The sequence below is a fragment of the Triticum aestivum genome, chromosome 3B (assembly GCF_018294505.1).
Source record: "Triticum aestivum cultivar Chinese Spring chromosome 3B, IWGSC CS RefSeq v2.1, whole genome shotgun sequence".
NCBI classification, from domain to species: Eukaryota; Viridiplantae; Streptophyta; class Magnoliopsida; order Poales; family Poaceae; genus Triticum; species Triticum aestivum.
The window spans coordinates 808396315-808417779 of record NC_057801.1 but is presented as its reverse complement, the minus strand read 5'-3'; the positions used below and the strand labels follow the sequence as shown (position 1 = coordinate 808417779).

The 21465-nt window shown below is 46.0% G+C and overlaps 1 protein-coding gene across 2 annotated transcripts; it reads right to left on the bottom strand.

Moving 5' to 3' along the window:
* Window positions 1-819: 819 nt before the first annotated feature.
* Window positions 820-7584, bottom strand: LOC123072572 (uncharacterized). Of its 2 annotated transcripts, XR_006435253.1 has the most exons (11): window positions 7107-7584; window positions 5916-6270; window positions 5575-5674; window positions 5376-5487; window positions 5155-5263; window positions 4781-4946; window positions 3550-3643; window positions 2313-3014; window positions 2061-2234; window positions 1035-1186; window positions 820-948 (listed from the first exon to the last, which is right to left on the bottom strand). XR_006435253.1 is itself a non-coding variant. In XM_044496149.1 (10 exons), exons 1-9 carry the CDS (start codon window positions 7284-7286, stop codon window positions 2061-2063), a joined length of 1992 nt encoding a protein of 663 aa, XP_044352084.1. In that variant the 5' UTR covers window positions 7287-7584; the 3' UTR covers window positions 820-1186. The 2 variants fall into 2 exon arrangements, 1 of the variants encoding a protein (XP_044352084.1); XM_044496149.1 differs by having other exon boundaries at window positions 820-1186.
* Between the last annotated feature and the right edge of the window lie 13881 nt (window positions 7585-21465).

The following is a 21465-nucleotide window of genomic DNA, read 5'->3' as shown; positions in this document are numbered from 1 at the left end:
GCCGTCACGGCAAGCGGCGGGCGACACGACGAACGGCGAGCGCGGCGGGCGGTCGAGCTGCGACGCGCGTGCGGTTTGTCGCTGACGGGCGAGCACGGCGCGCGGACTGCTGCGGTCGGCCTGGCGAGCGGCGGCCGCTTGGGAGGGTGAAGCCGGCTGTCTTTTATGTGTTTGAAGAAATGACCGAGCAGGACAATATTTGGGATGGATGTGCTGCGGTGGGCCCTCGGCCGACGCAAATCCAAATCCTTATGTGTTTGAAGAAATGACTGAGCAGGACAATATTTGGGATGGATGTGCTGTGGTGGGCGCTCGGCCGACGCAAATCCAAATCCGGACGGACACGACCCTATTGGCACCCTCAAACGGACAAAATTCGAACAAAGCGTCCAAACTGTTTGGGATCGTGCGGTGGAGTTGGCCTAAGGCTCGGCATTGTGGGTCGGCGCGAAGACGTGGTCACTACCGCGTCAGACACCACCGCAGGTGCCGCCCACCTGTGGCAGGCTGGCAGGCATCAACTTTTGACATGACTACTGAGGTGGCGCTGCCCAATCAACTTTGACTTCAGTCAAAACCAGTTGACCATGCCAAAACAAGACTACGGTTGTCTTTTAAACTTTGTGCTAAGTTGAGGGTGTTTCAAACCAGTGGTTAGTTTGAGGCTGCGATATGGACTTTTCTCGTAGGGAAAAGAGTCAGACGGCCCCAATTATAATATAATTTCGAAAAGGCAAACCGCCTGGAATGCTGACGCAAAAAAGTTCTGAGACGAATGACAGAATGAGACAGACTGAAGATAGCAAAACAAACACAGAATTTAGCATCCACAACAAGTCCGTTCTCCTCTTGCATTCCATTGGAGCATGAAGGTGTTCTGCCCTATGTTTAGGGGCATCAGAAGACTGACAAGTCAAGAAAACGCATACTCCCCCCGTTCGGAATTACTTGTCTCGGAAATGGATGTATCTAGAATTAAAATACGTCTAGATACATCCATTTCTGCGACAAGTAATTCCGAACGAAGAGAGTACTAGAAAGTAATATCATCAAACATATCACACCATATTCACAGGTAAGCATCAAACTGCCGCCATCTGGACTCTTCCAACACTTCATTGCGGCAGCAACAAGAAATGAAGTCCAACCAAGTCTCCACAGCTCCTAGGAGCCACGCACAAGTTGCCTGAAACCAGAGCAGCGGTCCTTCACATGAGCAGGCATAAAAGAGAACACATACCAGAGTGAAATCAACTGCAAAGCTAAAGCAGAGGCTAGGCCTATCAAGTACTCCCTCTGTAAACTGATAATACTATAAGATCTTTTTTACATCACTACTTTAGTGATCTAAAAGGTCTTTATATTTGTTTACAAAGGGAGTAAATAGTAATTACATGCACTTGTGTGCAAGGCACTTGATTCCTCTTTGATTGCTGTGCAAATGTCACACAAATCCCAAGAAGGGTTGTGCCATATATAATGTGCCACCTAATACTACGAGTAAATCTTCCATCAAGGTCTATCCGCTGGACTCAGATGCAAGACTAAGAGAGGCAGGCTACTGATCATGCAACTTCATATCCTGGCAATACTGGTGCAGCTAAAGTTACAGCTATACCTAACACAGATTATTCAGTTTGTGTTCTCTCAGTGTTTTATTACATCTAATCCCTTGAATTGTCCTCAAGAAGAACATATCAACAAAGAAAGCTGCTACCAAATGCAACTCCTGAAGCTCTAAAAACGAAATCCCCCGTGCAAGTTTATCCATTGGACACGGTACCCAGGTGAGGCAAACCTGGAGTTTGAGCAGGAAATGAAAATATGCATATGAAGAGCTGTCAGGGACATGAATCCCAACGGTTTCCGAAACTCTAATGCTAAACAAACTCTGGAATGATTTATAGGAAGGGAAGGTTCCTTCACCAAGATGAAGAAGGCATCCATTTGGAATTTATTCAAGCCTTGCAATGAGAATTATACATATGTTTTTGCCAGGGGCATTTCTTGAGCATCATGCATGTACCATCAGCTATCACAACTTCACAGTTTTCACTTACCTAAATCAGAACAAACGCTAGTTCTTCCATTTGCTCGGGATGTAGATTTCTGCCCATGCTTTGCTTGTAGGCGAACTGCCAAGCAAATAGATTCTTACCACCACAAGTCACTCGAGCAACACCTTTGCCAATGGCACATATGGCTCTAGGTAACCCACGACATGAAGAAACCATCTAGTACCAAATAAATTACAAATTAGTGCACCAACAATGATTAGAAGTGTAGCTATAAAATATTCAACAGAAATACACCTGTTTTGCATAATCGTAAATTTCAGCATCAGCTTCTGTGATTTTGACTCCCGCGTGGTACTTGAAAAGTCTCCAAGCATCTTCGTTCCCGAGGCACTTCATCTGCATAATATTTGATATCGGGCATCCCATGCGTTCACACATCATCTGGTTCCTCGATGTAAAAATAACCTTCTGATGACACCCAAGAGGAATCGGCAAACCAACAGCTACCAAGTCTGGGTAGGGTCTATCATGCACGTTGTCTAATAGAAGCAAAAAACTGTCTTGCACTAGAAACTCAGTGATGATCTTAGCTCGGCGATGCTCCGGTAACGACGACATCTTCTCCCAATCCAATTTCAATAAAGAAGCAAGATGATGTTGCATAACTCTCACACTACTGCCACCATCAAGAAATAATATGTGACGGAATGAATCGGCATAGCTAGCAGCAATGAGTGAAAGAAGTCGTGTCTTGCCAACACCCGGCGTGCCCCATAATCCAAAAAAAGACTCATCCTGCCGCACACTCTGTAAAAACTGATGCACCTTATTCTTGTAAATGTCCATCCCCCAAAGGCCATGAATTCGCGACACTATCTCCCAAGCACGAATTGGGGTTTCTAACACTGCTCGCTGATCAGAGATCTTTGCCTGATTAACAGAACAAGCACCAAACTCCCACATCAGAATGCCGAGTTCGCAAATGTTGACACTAACCTGATTCAAAGAACAACATGGTCAGTAAGCTGGGTAGGGGGCAGCTTATTTTGGCAGCCACCCATAAGCCCCAAAAGAACTAGCCCTAAGTCACACGTGAAAAAGCACTTCCTAGTTTGCATGAGTGGGAAAGAAGTCAATTAGATTATGAAAAAAATTAAATATGAAAGGAAGAATGACACGTATGCTAGAGAGCCACATCTTAGTAAACTATAAACCATGGAGAAGGCATACTAGATGTAGAAGACACATGGAAGTAAAGTTATCAGTGTATAATCACCTACATAATACTCCCTCAATCCAAATAAGTGTCGCAGTTTGAATTAAGGTTAGTTCAGTCTTAATTCAAAGCTGCGACACTTTCTATGGATCGGAGGGAGTAATATAATACACATAATATGGCATGAAATGCATCAATTGTTGTGGGAGGTTAGTGAAAATGAGTATAGTGTTGGGCCTCTCATCAAAGTGGCGACATGCTCGATATGTGGGGCGACTCTTATTTGTTCAGACATGGATCGACAGATTATCATACCTGTATCTTGGGCACCCAGAGGCAGATCAACTTGGGCACCAACAAGCAGACCATGAAAGTAAGCTTTAGTTGATGATGCACTGGAGCCATGCGTCTGAAATGGGAGAAATTGTCAGATCATGCAATAATCAAAATTATACTCTTCGCTTGACATAAAACATGCACTGCATATGGTTGAATAGTTGATACATAAGAGTATTATTAGAACACCTTGGTCAGCATAACAATCACAGTATAATTACAGGCCAATGGAAACTCTGGTGATGGACAAAATGTATAAGCAAATGAAAGCAATGAAACATGGCATAGTCGAAACCGCAATGAAAAATGTATGGCAAACTTATTCAAGAAAGTGGCCGGTCCCAAACCCGGGTAAAGGAGGAGGGTTGTGAAAGACTTGGTGAGCCAACGTCAAAACTCAGCCACTCTTATGGAGATGAAACCCAAAAGAAAATGTATCACCAAAGAACTAGCCATGGACAGGGGTGCATGTAATTGCTATCCATGTGCCAGAACCATGACTTGGTTGCGAGATCTTATGGGTTTCAGCTCTAGCCTACCCCAACTTGATTGGTGCTAAAAGCTTTGTTGTTGTTGTAAAATTATGCAAGACAGTGGCGTTAAAAAAATCGATGATTGTTAAATAAATATATATCCAATAAATGCTTCAAATATATTGTGTGGATCATGGATGTCACACTCCCCATCTCGAAGCACATGCCCTTCACCACACAAACAAAAAACCATGTTGCATGAGCAAATCCCACCTTAATGTGGTGAAATTGTTACCAGAACTACAATGAATGATGAACCACAAAGATTCGGAAAGGAAGGAGGTAAGTATTTGTTGGACAGATTTTTTTTTGAGAAAACGCAAAAGACTTGCGTTTCTTTGTATTGAAAAGATAGAGTTTGTTACAGCCTCCGAAGAGGAGCGGTTACAGTCAGCGATCTAAATCAGTGGACATCCCAGGTTTGTGGGAGGACGGCACGCAGGCCACGGGCGCCAGCCGTTGCCCAGAGCTTAGCTTCATCCTTGATTCGCGCAATCAGTGAATTGGTCGAAGGGGTTGCGCCGTTGAATACGCAGTCATTGCGAATTTGTTGGACAGATGCTCACCAGATTAATTTTGGTAAAAACTAGTGTGCGCAGTTGAATCAAATTCCACTTAACACATAAAAAACTAGAAGTACAGATAATCATGCAGTCTATGGAATTATCAGTTCATACCTTTCTAGTTCAATTGGCCTTGTCTTTTTTGCTAACATGAGAATCAAAAAAAGAGGTACCATCGAAGCACATAAATGACCAAGAGTATGCCCACTAACAATCTGAAGAGTCCACCTATAAATTCGTTTGTCCGCAACCTCTTCTAATCTAGCAAGGATGTACAATCCTGAAATTATTTTGAAGAACAGAAAAAAAATCAGATTGTACAATTTAGGTCATATTAGATTGCACTTTCAGTAAGAGCTAACATAAGTTCATGTCTTGTGAGGAAACTAACTATAAAAAAACACAACAGTAAATTGAGGTGAATCACAAATAGCAACCTACACAAATAATGAAAATGCATGCATTATATTGAGAGGAACAACACTAACCTGCTGCCCATAACCAGTAGCTTGTTGATGCAAGGGACTTTGGTCTTGCCCAATCATCCAAATTTTCAATAACGAAAATGACCTCAAAAAATGTGAAAGCGGTCACCATCTTGACAAAAAGACCATTATGTAATCCGTCAGTATATTAAATATCACGAAATTAGGAACAAGAAGGTGCTGAATGTTATATCTACCACATAGAAGGTCTAGGGAAGACTTACTGGCAATCTGTGCAAAAATAGGGTGCCATTTTTTGGGTTGAGATGGTAATAGCATGAACCAAAGCCAGAAGCAATGACAGTAGCAAAGAGTGTGTAGAGATCCCCCTGTGACCTGCCAGTAGGATAAACATTAGAGTGCTTCAAATCTTAATTCGAGTTAAAACAGGAACCAAAAATAGCATGAGCATTAAGTCTGCACCATATCCTGAAATAGCTTTTGCAGTGGTTAAGGATGAGCCCGGCGAGACCGACAAAAAAGAGGGGGATTGTTGATATAACATTCAGCGTATTAGGGATCCCTGCAAATAAGGCATAAATGCTATTCGTGGTTATCAAGAGTATTAAACCATATAACTTTACATCAGACTTTCCTTGTACAGAAAAAAAAATGTACATGATTTATTCTATATGCAGAGGGCACAGGTACTTGGTGTTGATAATCAGAATCATTTATTTTGAATGGAGCTTAACTTAGCTGAATCTACTCTTCAAAAGGAAAACTGATAATGGGACAGAGAGCGTGAACCAGAGGTTAATTACCAAGGAAAAGTGCGCGTTGGTCAGCAAAGTCATGGTAGTCCTCGTCATGCGGGATGGCGGCCATGACAAGCATGAGCATGATGAATATGCCTGTACATGCCACCCACTTCTTCCTACTCACCACATCCATCCACGCCACCACCCACTTCTTCCACCAACTTACATCCTTCACAGCCACCTTGCGGTTATCCTCACAAGCTTGTTGCTGTTTAAGACGATTGAGCGAAAGTAGTTTGAGATCAGACGATGACGGCACCCAGTTCTTCCTTCTGTTCACATTGCGGTTTTTTACCCAAACTAGTCGCGGATCAAGTGGCACAAACACGTCTTCATTTTCCATACCATAATTTGTCACCTGAAGAGTATAGCAATTTCATTGAATTTTCATGATGCTATTCTGCAAGTTTGTTCTAAAGGGAAAAACATTGAATCCGCTTATATCCAACCATTTACAAGAAAACAATATAAGGACCAAAGGTAACAAAGAAAGTAAGCCGCATAGGTAATAAGCTGAGTTCAAGTTGCGTCATTAGAAAAAAAAAATCACATGTTGAATCATGGTGTACTGGTCCCTCCGATCCATATTACTTGTGGCTAAAACGGATGTAACTAGCACTAAAATAGATGCTGCATAACAAGACAAGTGGATCAGATAAGTGACAGCGGGTAGGAACCGATATCTTTGAAGCATGCTCATCCATTCTTGCTAGTCTTGTGACCTTATCCCAAGCAAACCCACCTGCTCACATCCATTTGGAGTAATGTACACGACCCCTTATACTACCATATGTAGATTATATCTAATTTAATGCAGAATAGCGGATCACATTGACTGTCCATGCCAAAGTACGGTATGGACAGACATCAATTTTCACACGTTTTACAGTCCAAAGTTTACTACACAGACCACCGTGAGCCCTATGCCGTCATCACTTATGCTATTCTCAAACACTCAAGACAAATGTACTGCCTAGTTTATCACTACAAAATTATACAGGCTACATACATATACAGTGAGACAATTACTAACACTCAACTATACACATAAATTGCTACTCCAGTATAGCAGATTGAACAAGATTAACAGTGATTCGCCCATCTATGAAGCGAGGTATTCCATTCCGTCCAATTTAAAGGAGTGCAGGCACGGTAACAGTAAGGTAATTAAACCAGGGTCAAAGAACAAGATACCGTGGAGGATTTCCAACGTCCTTTGAGCCTTGAGAAAGATGAGGTGGGCTTCCCCAGCCGTGAAGGGATCGGCGGGGACAGATCTGGCGGCGTCATGGGGTCGGCTCTGTCCCCCTCCCCGATGTCTTGAAATCGGCTGCCTTGCACTGTCGCGTCACCGGAGCCGACGGCCTCCATCATCCCCGCGCGCTCACCGCCATACCAGGAAGCAGGAAGGAAAGGAAGGAGGTAGGGTGGCGTCGTCCGGGACAGAGGAGGGCATCGGGTGGCTGCAGTCCGGCGGCGGCGGCAGCTGACGAGGGCGTCAGGGTCGCGTCGTCAATGGCTGCGGCTGGGCGAAGTCTGGTGGCTGCGGTCAAGTAGGGAGGAGTGTGTCTCTGCGGCGGCGGGGCGGCGGCGAGGGCTGCTGCTAACCCTAGGAGCGAGGGGAATCGAGAGTCGTCTGGTAGGTGCCGGTTCGGTCGAGACTTGCGCCGTCCCAGGTCGAAAGGGGATTTTGTATTTTTTTTTTCTTAGGAGTGAGGTGTTTTGGTGGCCGAGCTTTTTTTTTTTTTTTGAGACACTCTTGCTAAGTTTTATTAATCTTCCAGAACGTTTACAGGTATGAAAGGAATTTCCCCCGGATGGCCTAACCAGACAGGGCGACCAAATCGAAGGATTAAAGTATGCTTAGCAAGACTGTGAGCCTCGAAATTCGAGCTCCTATACTCGTTGACTATGTTACAAGATGAGAAAATCCTCGAACGCTCTCTTATTTGTGCACTATAGCTCCATAAGTCGCTGATGAGTTGTGCGTGATGTCCTTCACCACCGTCAGGCAATCCGACGCAATTTGAATCTGCGTAACAAAAAGATCCTCTGCAATTGACAAACCCTCACGTACTGGCAAAGTTTCAAGAGTGGTTGGTTCTGTAATATATCTGAAAATGATTGCAGAGGCTCCAAGAAAGTTACCTCCTTGATCTCTGCCAACTACAGCCACCGCTCCTTGAGTACCATCATTAGTAACGGCAGGGTCTACGTTTAGTTTAACAACTCCATCAGGCGGGGGCTGCCATACTCGTTGCCTAGTTGGTACTCTCCCGCTAACACCTGAAGCTCTGCTATCAATAATGTCAAGGTCCCGAAGAAAAGACTTGGTGAAGGAATTAATTGCAAATGGGGTTTCAAAAATATCTTCATGTATGGCCTTTCTTCTCGATTGCCATATCGCCCATAACGTGACCACCATGTTGGTGAACTCACCATACAGCAGCTTGTCATGCATCTGGAACAACCAGTTCTTCGCGTTCATCGTCAGGTTATCAACCATACACTCCATTGTTTCTTCCGAAGTCTGCGACCAAACTGCTCTTGCCATAGCACAATCTATTAGGGCATGTTTCCAGTTATCTTCAGATGCACATAAAGCACAAATCCGTGTAGTGGACATGTGCCGATGGTTCAAAAGGTCCGCTGTTGGTAGCGATTCATGACATAATCTTCATAGAAAAACCTTCAGTTTTGATGGTACCTTAATATTCCATAGGGCCGACAAGTCTCGAGCTTCCCTCATGGCATCTGTCGTGGAATTGTCACGGCAGATGTCCTCATGGAAGGACTTAGTCGTGGAGCCATCGCAACTAGGAAGCTTAAAGTGGTTAATCGGGACAAGGGACACGAGAGAGTTTATACTAGTTCGGCCCCTACGATGAAGGTAAAGCCTACGTCTAGTTGGGTTGGTATTGCTAGGGTTTCGATGACCAGGGAGCGAGATACGCTATGCCTGGCTCTCGATGAGATGTTTCTTGCCCTAAGCCACCAGGGCTGGTCGTCCCCTTATATACACGGGGTGACGCCCTGCGGCCTACAGAGTCCCGGCCGGCTCATAAACAGTGTCCGGCTCGGTGACTAGTTAAATCTGCCTTATGATACAAGTCATGCCATTACGGCGGTTTACCACTATGGACCTCAAGTCGCCTGTGGGCTTTAGACCCTTTATTGAACCACCATCTTCATGCTTGGTCTTGGGCTTCATCTGATGAATCCTTCTTTGTGTAACCCGGCCCCTCATGGGCGGCTTACACAAATAGTTATATCCCCAACAGCATCCGATTGGCCTCCAACCTGCTCCAATACATCCACATTCTGAAGTTTTAGTTTCATCAAAAATCTGTAGACCGGACTGATAGAAAAAAAAATGCCTCTGTCATCCTCTCCCCATGCCCAAAAGTCATCAACTCTCCTTGTACATAAAGGTATTCTCAAGATAACTTCTGCATCCGCCGGGAGAAAAACAGCACGAATCCTTTCTTCTCTCCAAACAGCAGATGATGCATCTATTAGTTCAGAGCCTAGCGGAGTTTTATCATTCACCAGGGCTACAATGGCTTCATCAGCCCTGATCGGGGCAACCAATTCTGCTCCTAGATCCTAGTGTCCTCCCATGTACCAATTCTTCTTATTAAGCCTTTTGATAATGCATCTCTCCCATCTAAAATTGCCCTCCAAATCTGAGAAGGGTTGCTTCCAAGATCCGCTTCAAGCAAGGAAACAGTGGGAAAATACTTCGCTTTTATAACTCTCGCACTCAAAGTCATGGGGACTTGTAGAATACGCCAAGCTTGCCTAGCCAGAAGAGACAAGTTAAAAAGTTCTATATCCCGGAAGCCGAGGCCTCCCAAGTGTTTTGGCTTAGTGCAAACATCCCAAGATATCCAGCAAGGTTTTCTCTTCCCCCTCTTGTTTCCCCACCAGAACTGCCTTATCATTGACGTGACACTTTCACAAATGCCTCTAGGTAGCCTAAAACAAGACATTGAATAAACTGGAATTGCTTGGGCTACTGCTTTAATCAGAACTTCCTTACCCCCATAAGACAATAATTTCTCCATCCAACCTTTAATCTTTTCCCACACTCTATCCCTCAAATACTTGAAAGTGTCGTTCCTTGAGTGTCCCACATCAGTAGGCATCCCCAGATACCTATCAGTAAGCTGTTCATCATAAACTTGAAGGGTGTTTTTAATGCTGTCCCGAGCTGACTGAGGGCACCCCTTGCTGAAAAAAATTGTAGACTTCTCATTATTCACTCTCTGGCCTGAAGCATTGCAATAGGTGTTCACCAAGTTTGACACAATCCCAGCCCCCTCTGCACTCGCCTTGAAAAGCAACAGGCTATCGTCCGCGAAGAGCAAATGGTTAACAACCGGAGCAGTTGGTGCCACTTGGACTCCCACAAAAGCTGACGACTGAGAAATGGATTTTGGTAGGCACGAAAGGCCCTCCGCTGCTATCAAGAAAAGATAAGGAGAGATCGGGTCTCCCTGCCGAATACCGCTCGTGGGTTTAAACTGTTCTAGCTTCTCACTGTTCAGTAACATTGAGAAAGAAACTGATTTAATTATACTCATGACCACAGTGATCCAAGACCGTGCAAAACCAAGCTTGACCATGATAACCTCCAAATATGACCACTCAAGCCTATCATAGGCCTTCATCATATCTAGTTTTAGTGCACACTGGTTGTTGCTCTTAGCCCTGCTTCTCTTCATGAAATGAAGGCACTCATATGCAGTAATTATGTTGTCAGTGATAAGCCTGCCAGGGACAAAAGCTGACTGCTCTTCTGAAATAATGTCTGGTAGGACTTGCTTCAACCTGTTTGCAATCACCTTTGAAGCAATCTTGTACAGAACATTACATAAACTAATAGGACAAAATTGAGCTATTAAAGTTGGGCTCATTACCTTAGGGATCAATACAAGGAAAGTATCATTAATACACTTCGGACTTTCCTCTCCCCTGATAATTCGAAGTTCCGCCTTTGTCACTTCCTCCCCACATACATCCCAATGTCGCTGATAAAAATGTGCAGGAAAACCATCGGGTCCCGGAGATTTTGTGGGAAGCATTTGATACAGGGTGGTTTTAACTTCTTCATCTTTGTATTCAGCACATAGAATTGAGTTCATGGCCGTTGTTACTTTCGTAGGAACGTGATCTAGCATAGCCTCCATATTTGTTACACCCTCTGAGGTGTACAGATTCTTATAAAAATACGTGACTAACCTTTTTAATTATGCCGGGTCATCAACAATGATTCCCATGGAGTTCATCAGAGCTTTTATCATATTCTTCTTCCTCCTCATATTAGCCCTCGTATGGAAAAACTTTGTGTTCTTATCACCTGCTTTCAGCCAGTCAATTCTGGATCGCTGTCGCCAAAGTAGTTCTTCGCGGTGATATAGTTCTACTAGTCTTTCATTCAGTTTGAGTTCTGCATGACTTGGACCCGTCCTAGCTAGGTCCTTTCTCATCTCATCAATCTCCTTCTTTAAGCTGTTCATCTCCCTTCTAACTGAGCCAAAAGTCCTTCTGTCCCACCTCTTCAGACTGTTGGAAAGCTCAAACAATTTTTGTTTAATTTCCTCCGCTCTCGAGCAAGGTTGGGAAGCAGCCCAGGAAGACTCAATGGTCTCTTTCAGATTATCATGTAACTCCCATGCTATCTCATAGCGAAAAATTGAACTTTGAATTCTCGTTACCTCGTCTCCTGTATTCAGCTCAAGGCGAATAGGGCCATGATCCGATGTGGCTGTTGTTAGATTAGTCAGGCTCGCTAGAGGAAACTGGGAATTCCACGAAGGAGAAGCAAGGGCACGGTCCAACCTTACCCTGGTAAAAGAACCACCCATTACCTTTTCCTCGAAAGTCCAGAATCTGCCTTTGAAACCTATATCCAGCAACATACAAATGTCCAATGCGTCACGAAAACCTTGGATATGTGCATTACTCCTTTCTCCAATCCTCTCATGTTCATCCGGACGCAACACTTCATTGAAGTCTCTAATACACAGCCACGGTAAGTTGTTCAAACTTGATATATTTTCCATAGTGTCCCAGGTTTGATGTCGCAAGTGTGTCTGAGCCTCTCCGTACACCACTGTCATCCTCCAAGGATCAAATCCCGGGTCCCTTACTTCACAATCCACATGATAAACAGAGTAACCAACAATATCAATCTTTATTGAATTATTCCAGAAATTCCAATACCACCACTTCTACCAGTACTACTTAAAGCATAACAATTGTCAAAACCTATTGAAATTGCTAAACCTTCCACCCTACTTCTTTCCACTTGAGTTTCTACGATACAAAGTATGGTGGGCGTAAATTCCTTCACGAGCTCGTGAAGTTCGCGAATTGTCGAGGCTTTACCCGCGCTCATTGCGCTCAGCGGTGCTCCACCTGGGAGCCCGCCGATAATGTGTTTTTTGCTTCCGTTGCCGCAGCCTCTACCTAATTTCCCCCTGGTCAACTCCCTTCTTTAGGCATTTGTTTATCTTCCACAGGGACACATACACCGGCGGTAGTGGAGGCATCCCTTCTGGCTGATTCCCTGTCGTGACCATAACACCCTTCTGAAAGTTCTGATCTGAGTTTGTGTGTACGACAGTCGCTCCCAGATCAACCTGCGTGTTATCTGCAGAAAACCTTTTGTTATTGGTACTGATCTCCTCGGCTACCCCTTGCTGCTTATCATCCTGCGCTTTCACTGCGTCCCGATCACCATTAACATCTGACTCTTGTCCTTTGCCTTTTACATCCTTTGTGTTCCTGTCCGCAACCATATTCCCCGTTGTTTCCCCAAAACCTCGTCCTTGAGTTTGGTCGGAACCATGGCCTCGGCCTCGGCCTCGGCCTCGTCCCCTTCCTCCTCTAGCACCATATCGTCCTCCCATGGGCTGCGAATATTCCACCGTTTGACACTTGGCAATCATCCATCGGCCCCATTTTTTGTCCTCCTCCTTCCATACTCCCTTTCCATACTCTTCATAACTATGTCCCATGTACCCACAAATCTGATAGAAGAAAGGGATTTTTTTCATACTTCACCACCAGCATACGTGTGCCCTCTCCCTCGATCGTCAGCGGAGTAAAGCGAGTAAGAGGTTCCGCAGTCAAAACCTTTGCCCTCACCCGGACGTAGTCGCCCTCATAGTAGAGGTTAGGACGGAGCTGAACCTCTCTGACTTTGCCTATTCTACGAGCAAGTTGATCTACTGCTGGCTCCTGTCGATAAATGTCAGGGACCTTATGAATTTGAGCCCACACATACAGACCGTCTAGTGTGACCTTTTCAGGATCGGTCTTGCCATCATAATCTTCGATGATCACCCCTAGACCCCTGAACAGCCAGGGTCCCCCATGCACGACTTTCCTCCAATCTCCAAGACAAAACAACTGGAAGATAAACAAGTTCTCACCAGCTTCCCTGAACTTGGGTGTTTGGGCCAGACCCCAAATGAACTTCACGTTGTCAAAAAAAGCTGTTGAGCTAAACGGCCTGTCCGTGTTAACCCTAGCAATTGCCATCCATCCTGCCCCCGCCTCAAATCTCTTCGCTTCAGCCTTGCTAATCACCACTGCATCCAATTCCTCATCCAGAAGTTCCATGCCTTTTAGCATCTCCTCCAGATCAATCTCAGTTGTTTGCCCCACCTTCGAGGAAGAACCCTTTTCCGCCATGGTTGGATCCTCGCCTCGCGGTCGTTCCTGTGACTCCCCCCGTGACCCCCTAGAGAGTCGTGGTTCGGTAATGATCAGAAAACAGCGATCCCACCGGCGGCCAAAAAGTCGCCAGCGGCACCGCTGATAACCCTAAGCGAGTGTGGCCGAGCTACATGGACTGAGCTTCCGTGCCTTAACTGCAGGTGCCTTTGGGCCACTGATAAGTGGGTCCAACAGTCAGCTGGCCCACATGTCCCTGACACAAAGGCATGTGTAGTTAAGGGTCCGAAGCAGCGTCTGAGCTACATGGAGGTCGCAATCTTTTTTTGCAGGAATCATAGAGTTTTATTCAATTATTTCCAACTCCAGCGCGATCAGCCAACATGCTTGTCACAAGAAATCCGTGAGGGGAGTTCATCCAGCAATCAGTCACACCCAGTGTGCTTGCATGCTTCGCACACACATGAGTTGAGTTGTTGGCTTGTCTCATTACATGCTGAACATTAAAACTTAGGAAAGTTGAGGCTAGCCCTTCAATTTCGAGAAGAATAGGCACTATTACAGAGCGCGAGAATTGTCGCGAGTTCCAGAGTTGTACCAACTCCAAGCAGTCAACTTCGAAGACCACTCACAGAAAATCTCGAAGCTTGCCAAAGATTTCTCCATCTCGCAGAGCCAAAGCTTCTGCAGTAAGTGGATCCATGACATTGTGATGCGGCCATGCAGGAACAAAGACGGTGGGAGTTCTTGCTAGACCACCTGCTCCATTTCTGTTTTCAGTCAACGGGACACTTGCATCCGTGTTGATTTTTTATACATTCTGATTCAGGCGGTCTCCAATCGTAACCAGGCAAGATCCTGGTATGTTCCACTGGGAGTTCTGACGGCATTAGAGCTTCTATGATACGTTTCAAGGATTGGGCGGGTTCAGACTCACTTTGTCATGTGTTATATTGTTGCGAGATGTCCATATTGCCCACATGACGATGATGATCTTTGCCCGGTCTCCCTCAGCGATGCGAGTGTCGCACAAAATGTCCTTGCACGATGTTGTTGTGGCAACTTGATATCGAGCCACTTTCTAGCTTATGTCCAGAAGCTTTGGGCATGGGAGCACTTGATAAGTGCATGAACCATGTCTTCGTCTGCACCCTTGCATATGTTGCATCGAGCCATAGTCACAATATGTCCGTGCCTTAGTGTTGATTCCACCGGTAGAATGCCTCGGAGGACTCGCCACCAGAAGACACGAACCTTAGGTAGCACTTTGAGCTTCCATAGTCGAGTCCACAACTGTTTGTCATTCCCTGAAGTTTCAGTAATCACCCCTTCCTCTAGAGCTAAATTCTCGTTGCAAGTAATCAAAGCACGATACACAGATTTTACGGTATAGGACCCCGACCTCTCATGAGCCCACGCCCAGAAGTCATCACCACCTCCTTGCTTGAGCGGTATATTTAAAATTGCATCAGCATCCGGCAGGGTGAAGTTACTCCTAATGAGATCATCTTTCCAGGACCAATTCTCATCGTCAATTAGGTCTGAAACTGTGTGGAGAGTGGCACCACCAATCTGAACCAATGGCCGCAGAGATAGCTTCCCGGGGAGCCACCGATCAGTCCAAATATTCACATAAGTGCCATCACAGATTCTCCTCAGTAAGCGAGCTTCTAGTGCCTTCCTCCTATCCATGATCCCTTTCCAGGCCGCGGAGGTACTCCTTGGCACAATAGAACTCTTGAAATCAGAGGTTGGGAAGTAGCGGCCTTTTAGAACCCTAGAACATGAGGAGGGGCTTGTGATCAACCTCCGGTCGTGTTTGCCCAACAACACGATATTGAAACATTCCAAGTCTCGGAAACCCATTCCTCCTTTGCTTTCTGGAAGTGACAGACACTTCCAGTCTATCCAGTGCAAGGAACGACGGTCAATGGAGCTGCTAGTACTTTGTCATCGGCGAGGAAATGCTTTTGTAAACTTTCTTGGTCAACTTGAAACAGCTCATAGTGAATGTCGGGATAGATTGGCCCACCGACTTGAGCAGTATTTCCCTCGTCGCGCATGAAACCAAACACTCAGTCCCACCATTCACTACTGCAGGATGATCCAAACGTGACCGTCGAATCAGAGACCCTTCGACAAAACTATGTGCGACGCATCAATCACAAATTGTGATGTAATAAAATTGTTAAAAAGATGCAAAACGTTTGCGATGGCAGTGACATCAAACACGATTTATATTGAAGTTACGTGTGCGATGAGTGGTAAACGGTTAATTCAGAAGAACTGTTTGCGATGATGTAGAAAAACAGAAACGGGCAGCCAGATGAGGGTGTGCGATATACGATATACAATTCACTAGGATGAACTGTGTGTGATTAGGCAACACAATATAAACGGTTCAACTGAACAAGATATGTGTGATACGCGGTAAACATGTTCGTAATCAGAAATGTGCGCGAAGACCAATAATAACACAGAAGATTGCTGCTAATAAGCCGTGTGATTTGTTCTGTCTACAGAAGAATTACATAAGTGACTATACATATCATTCGCACACACCTCAATAAACAATTATATTCATTCTAAACTAGGAGAAATGATCGTCTAGTCATCTACTTCTTGTGAAGCTCCCGCCACTGCTCTGTGGCTCGATCCCTCGTCTGGGGCAGGAAGAAGACACTCCCTCGTGTCAACGATCTGCTTCTACATCTCGTAGCTTGTGTACGCGTCCTTGGCCGCGTACGTGACGTATTGTTCATCCAGTCTCTCATGCCAGACATTGTGCCAGGCGTTCTTGCTCTTCTTGCTCTCATCCTTCATGTTCATGTAGTAGGGGTCGATGATGGCCGAGGCGAGGTCAAATGACATGGTAAACACACATGCATGGCATTAATGCTTCAATGAAATGCATGCATGCCATTTTAATAGTTTCGGAATGAAAACAACAACTAGCAATATAAAATGAAGCCTTGATCCACTAGTGAAGTGAATCAAGTGGAACTACATGAGCTCTGTAATTGAATCACATATTCTGGAAAGAGCAGTGGACATTGTTAATTATGCATGAATATGACAAAACCATGATCTACACATAATTCTAGTGCAAATGCATATAAAGAACATTGCAAATGGAGTTACGAAGCTACCGATATGATCCAAACAAGATCACAAATGTAACCAGGAAGGAAAATGATGTAACAAGCAAAATCTTGACAATCCAAGCATGTTACTGGATAGAGTGTAATGTGTAGCCCCAAAAGCATATAAAATACTTGGTGCTCGGAGCCATGATGTGGAAGTTGTGCTGGTGGCAAAGTGAGGGGGTGTTTTGTACAATTTTGGAACAAACATGAATCTAATTTTCCCAAACCTGAGAACAAAGTGCACCACCAGAAAGCTTACAAAATTCTAGCTAATATGCATATACTTTTTGTGCCAAGAAGTTTTATAGAAGTCAAGTTATGCAATTTCAAAGAAAGGATGCCAAAAAGCCCCTAAACATTATCATGTGCACTTCAACGACATAAAAACAGCATATTAGAGGATTTTTAACATATATGCAAATTACATATCCTGAAAATAGACAGAAAACTGATCAACTTACGTATATATCTTTTGTTCATATGAGACACGGCTGATTTTATATGATTTTTGCAAAAGTCCAAGTTATGCTGGAAACTCTTGGACTTTTTTTTGCGGGGTGAAACTCCTGGACTTTAGCTTGCTGAAAACACAGTATAAATGGCAGATTCAGATTCCTTGGATTTTTCTACCCCGAATTTATATAAAATATGCATATTTTCATGTTTGAACTTATGAAAACGGCAACCTTCAGCCAGCTGATGCACGCACAACATCCGCCGCCTGCGTAGCCATCGGATTGATTTTGATCGAGCGCTCGCACTGGCGACAAGTCCCGTGCAGCTAGTTTTATTTTTGAGTAAAATGCATCTGTGGTCATTGTAGTTTTGTCGAGAGTTCACTTTGGTCATTGTACTCAAGAATACGATCAATACGGTCATTATATACGCATTATGGTGATTATACGGTCACTGATTCATCGTATGGCTTCGTATTTTGTTTAAGCTGACCGGTCAAACTTCTTACATGGCAGCCTAATCTCCTCTCTACATATGCGGTCCCACCTGTCAGTGGGTTGGGGGAGAAATAAATAGGAAAAACTGTGCACCGGAGGGGGGCTAGAACCTGGGACTTGCGCTAGCGCTACCACGTACCCACCCGCGCTAGCCAGTACGCATGCACACGCTCGTGCACTAGCGCGCACGCACGCACACGCCGGCGACGAAGCTGAGATCATAGCGTCATGCTTCGGCAGCCACGCCACCATCATGCACGCGCACGTCGACAAGAGCTACCAGGTGTGGGTGTCCGGTGTTCGTTTGCGCCACTTTGTCCCACTGCTCCTATGCATCACCCAGCATCGATCAGTACCACGAGTCCACGACCCAGCAAGTGCTTGTGAGGCGTTGTGCAAGGCAGGACTCCATCCATGAGCTGCATGGTGAGGCAGTGGAGGGAGTAGGGCGTGAGACGGCAGCAATGCGGGCGGGTGTGCACTCCGTATATGCATCCGTGCTAGTGCGTGCGTGCACACAAGGACTGGTGTGCACCGCGTACGTGCGTGCGGGAGTGGGTGCACTGCATGCGTGATTGCATGCTTATGTCCATCAAACTACTACTCCCTCCGTTCGGAATTACTTGTTTTTATTTCTAGATACATCCATTTTTAAGACAAGTAATTCCCAACAGAGGGAGTATGCCACTATCAAGTTAAACACAAAGCGGTTAGTCTCTGGTGGCTACTACACGCGGGTTGCTCCTTGGATCTATGGTTTGAATACCCATGGACGCATGAATATTTATTTGCCTTTATTTCTTCTCTTCCGCCCACTGATAGATGGGTCCATGTTCAAGGCTCCACATAGAAAGTTTGACCGGTCAGCTTAGACAAAATACAAAGCCATGCGATGAGCCAGTGACCATATAATCATCGCAATGCGTATATAATGACCGTATTGACCGTATTTTTAAGTACAGTGACCAAAGTGAACTTTTGACACAAGTACAGTGACCACCGATGCATTTTACTCTTTATTTTTTGCAACAAGTGTCTTGTTTCAGAAGCTTTCTGTAACAGAGGTCTTGTTTCAGAAAGAAAAAAAGTGTTTGCTGGTGAAGTTTTTCTTTCGACAACATGGTCTGGTTTCAGAAAGTCTCTGCAACAGAGGTCTTGTTTCAGAAGAAAAAAATGGTTCAACCATGAATATTTTCTCTTCCGCAACAGGGGTATTGTTTCAAAAACATAGTCTCGGTTGCAGAAAGCGCAGAATGAGCGCCCTGTCTTAGAGCGTACGAGGGCAAGTATTGCAACACGACGCATGTTTTAGAAAGATAGCTTCGGTTGCATAAATCACCAGAGGAGTGCCCGGCTTGAGAGTTTTTCATTCTCGTGCTGGAGTAGAGGCAACTGCTCGGGTGATGGTTCAGAGGAAGTGCGACAACTCCGACGTCCGACGACGCTTCATGGCCGAGGCACTCAGGCTGTGGCGGGCCAGTGGTGCTGTCTCAGTAGACCTTTGCAACAAGGTCCTTGTTGCAAAGCCATGAGCGCAACAAGCTAGCTGTTGCAAAGGTCCCCTAGTTGGTTGGGACGGTAGATCTTATCAGTTTATCATCCGGCGGATGCGTAGCATTGCCCCTTGAACTTAGGCATATTTCATTTATGCAAATATTAGTTAAATTTAGTGAATTATCTAAATTCCAGGAGATGATTTAAATCGAAAAAGAAAATGAAACCGGATAAGAAAAGAGAGGAAAATGCTACCAGTACACGCAGCCCTCCTAGTCATTAGGCTGAACAGTGGGCCTGGCTGCCACATGGCGGTGTGTGGACAGTGCGTGTTCTGAGCCAATATAATGTGGTCCCGCGCGTTAGCGAGCCACACGACGACGCGAGCGAACGCAACGAAACGATACGTGCGGTTTTAATCCTGCGCGTCCAGATCTGATCCAACAGCCAAGGTGTGCTCACGTTATTAAAACAGAGCAAAACACTGGAAAAAAAGAGAGAGCAAAACAGAGTATCGCCCGGCGGCGACCAAAACAGCGGCGGAGCTCTCGCCGGACTTGAGCTCCGATGCACTCTTGCAGCGTGAGTGTGTGCGTTGGATGCAGCGTGTGGATACGCAACCCCGACGACGAAAACGCCGATGGATGGACTCGACGGCAGCGACACGCCGGAGTGGGGTGCGCTCGGGGTGTGGATGGAACTGTGGCGTGGAACAAGCAAACGGCAAAAAGGAAGGGTACCAGAGGATCTACGGACGTAGATAGTGCAGTGGCGCGAAGGGTTGGAGCAGAGGGCCGCGGCGGAGAAGCTCTCGGGCTTGGACGAATTAGGTGAAACCGAGCGCAAACAAGGGGGAAAGAGGGGTCTAGGAGATGAGGGGGGTTGTCACCAGGAGCTCAGAGACGAGCTGTGTTGGCCGAGATAAGGTCGGATGCCGCCGGAATCGACGAAGACGACGTGGCCTTGGGGTTCCTGGGTGCGGTAAGGGGACGTAGTAGACGTCGGGGAGGACTATTTTTTTTTTTTGGCTGGGGTCGCGGTTGTGCGCCTGGCAACCAGTGTTCTGACTCCTGTGTGGAGCAAATATCTGGGATCCTCACGCCGTGGGATAAAGGCAGCTGTCGGGGAGGACTATGGGCATGGCAGATACTAGTACGCCTGGAACCGTAGGAGAGGAGAGCATGCCGGCGTCGAAGCCGCGTTATCAGGCGTCGTCCAGTATCGCTCGATTCCCTCGGCAGTCGACGACGAGCACAAGCGCATGAGCTGGAGCGAGACGCGGGAAGGGGACGTCCTCCATCTCGAGCTCGCCGCCGGCCGATGCCTGCTTCGACATCGACAGGAAGTTGCCCATGAGGCGGCAGGGAGGGTCGTTGCTGCACTCCGCCTCGGCGCTCGTTGGCGACGGATGGGACTTGGGCGGGCTCGACCTCGACCTACACGGCGGCCACGCGTACCCTAGAGCGAGGCTGCACGTTGTCCTGCAGTTAGTCTGTCCGGTGACCTGCAGTTCAACTCACCTGATTCCGTCGTCCACCCTGCCAACCTGCAGGTGCAGCGACGATCGACAGAAACATTGGACCGCACCTGCCCGCCGTCTCATCTTAATAAAGCTGATAAGGGAGGTTTTGGCCCCGAAGTTTTGCTGCTCTGACTTGTAGAGCATCGACCGTCTCGGCTGCACGCTGGCGACTCCAGAACATGCCTGAGGCAGTTGGTCCGGTCAACATCCTGCTCTCCCCTCTTATCCAACTCTGTGCTTGTGCTGTGCGAAGCCCGCGGAAATTGCGCCTCGGAGCCGCACCTTTAGTCAAATGACAATTCAGCAGGCACTAAACTCAAAGCCACCTGAAATCAGTTGCAAAACCACCCTATCTTCAGGCTGGAGGCCTCCATGGTCCATCCATGAGTAGCTGGTCTAGTGTGTATCTGTCTGGCATTGACGCCTATGTATCTTGCATGCATTTCACAATTTAGGTCCGTAGCTTGCAATTAGAAGTTGGTTTACTAGTTTGCATCGTCTTGAGCACTAGCAGCAGCAGCAGCAGCAGCAGTTTGCGTTGCATCGCCTTCAAGGATCATCGCGCTCATACCAAGATTTCGTCTTCTTCCAAGTCGTGTCACTGTCATGTACCCTGCCTCTCCATGGCTCTTATCAAGAAATTCCCTTTTTGATCATATATGGCTGCCACTTTTCAGTTCAGTTACGTATTTCTTGTTTTCTTACCTGACGGCTTTGAATCTACCATCAAGAGGATCATTAACTGGAAAGTT

Coding starts and splice junctions, on each gene's coding strand:
- LOC123072572 (XM_044496149.1), bottom strand. CDS start 7,286: ATGATGGAGGCCGTCGGCTCCGGTGACGCGACAGTGCAAGGCAGCCGA. Junction 6,271..7,106: donor GACGTTGGAAATCCTCCACG/GTATCTTGTTCT, acceptor TATACTCTTCAG/GTGACAAATTATGGTATGGA. Junction 2,235..2,312: donor TTTACGATTATGCAAAACAG/GTGTATTTCTGT, acceptor ATTTGGTACTAG/ATGGTTTCTTCATGTCGTGG.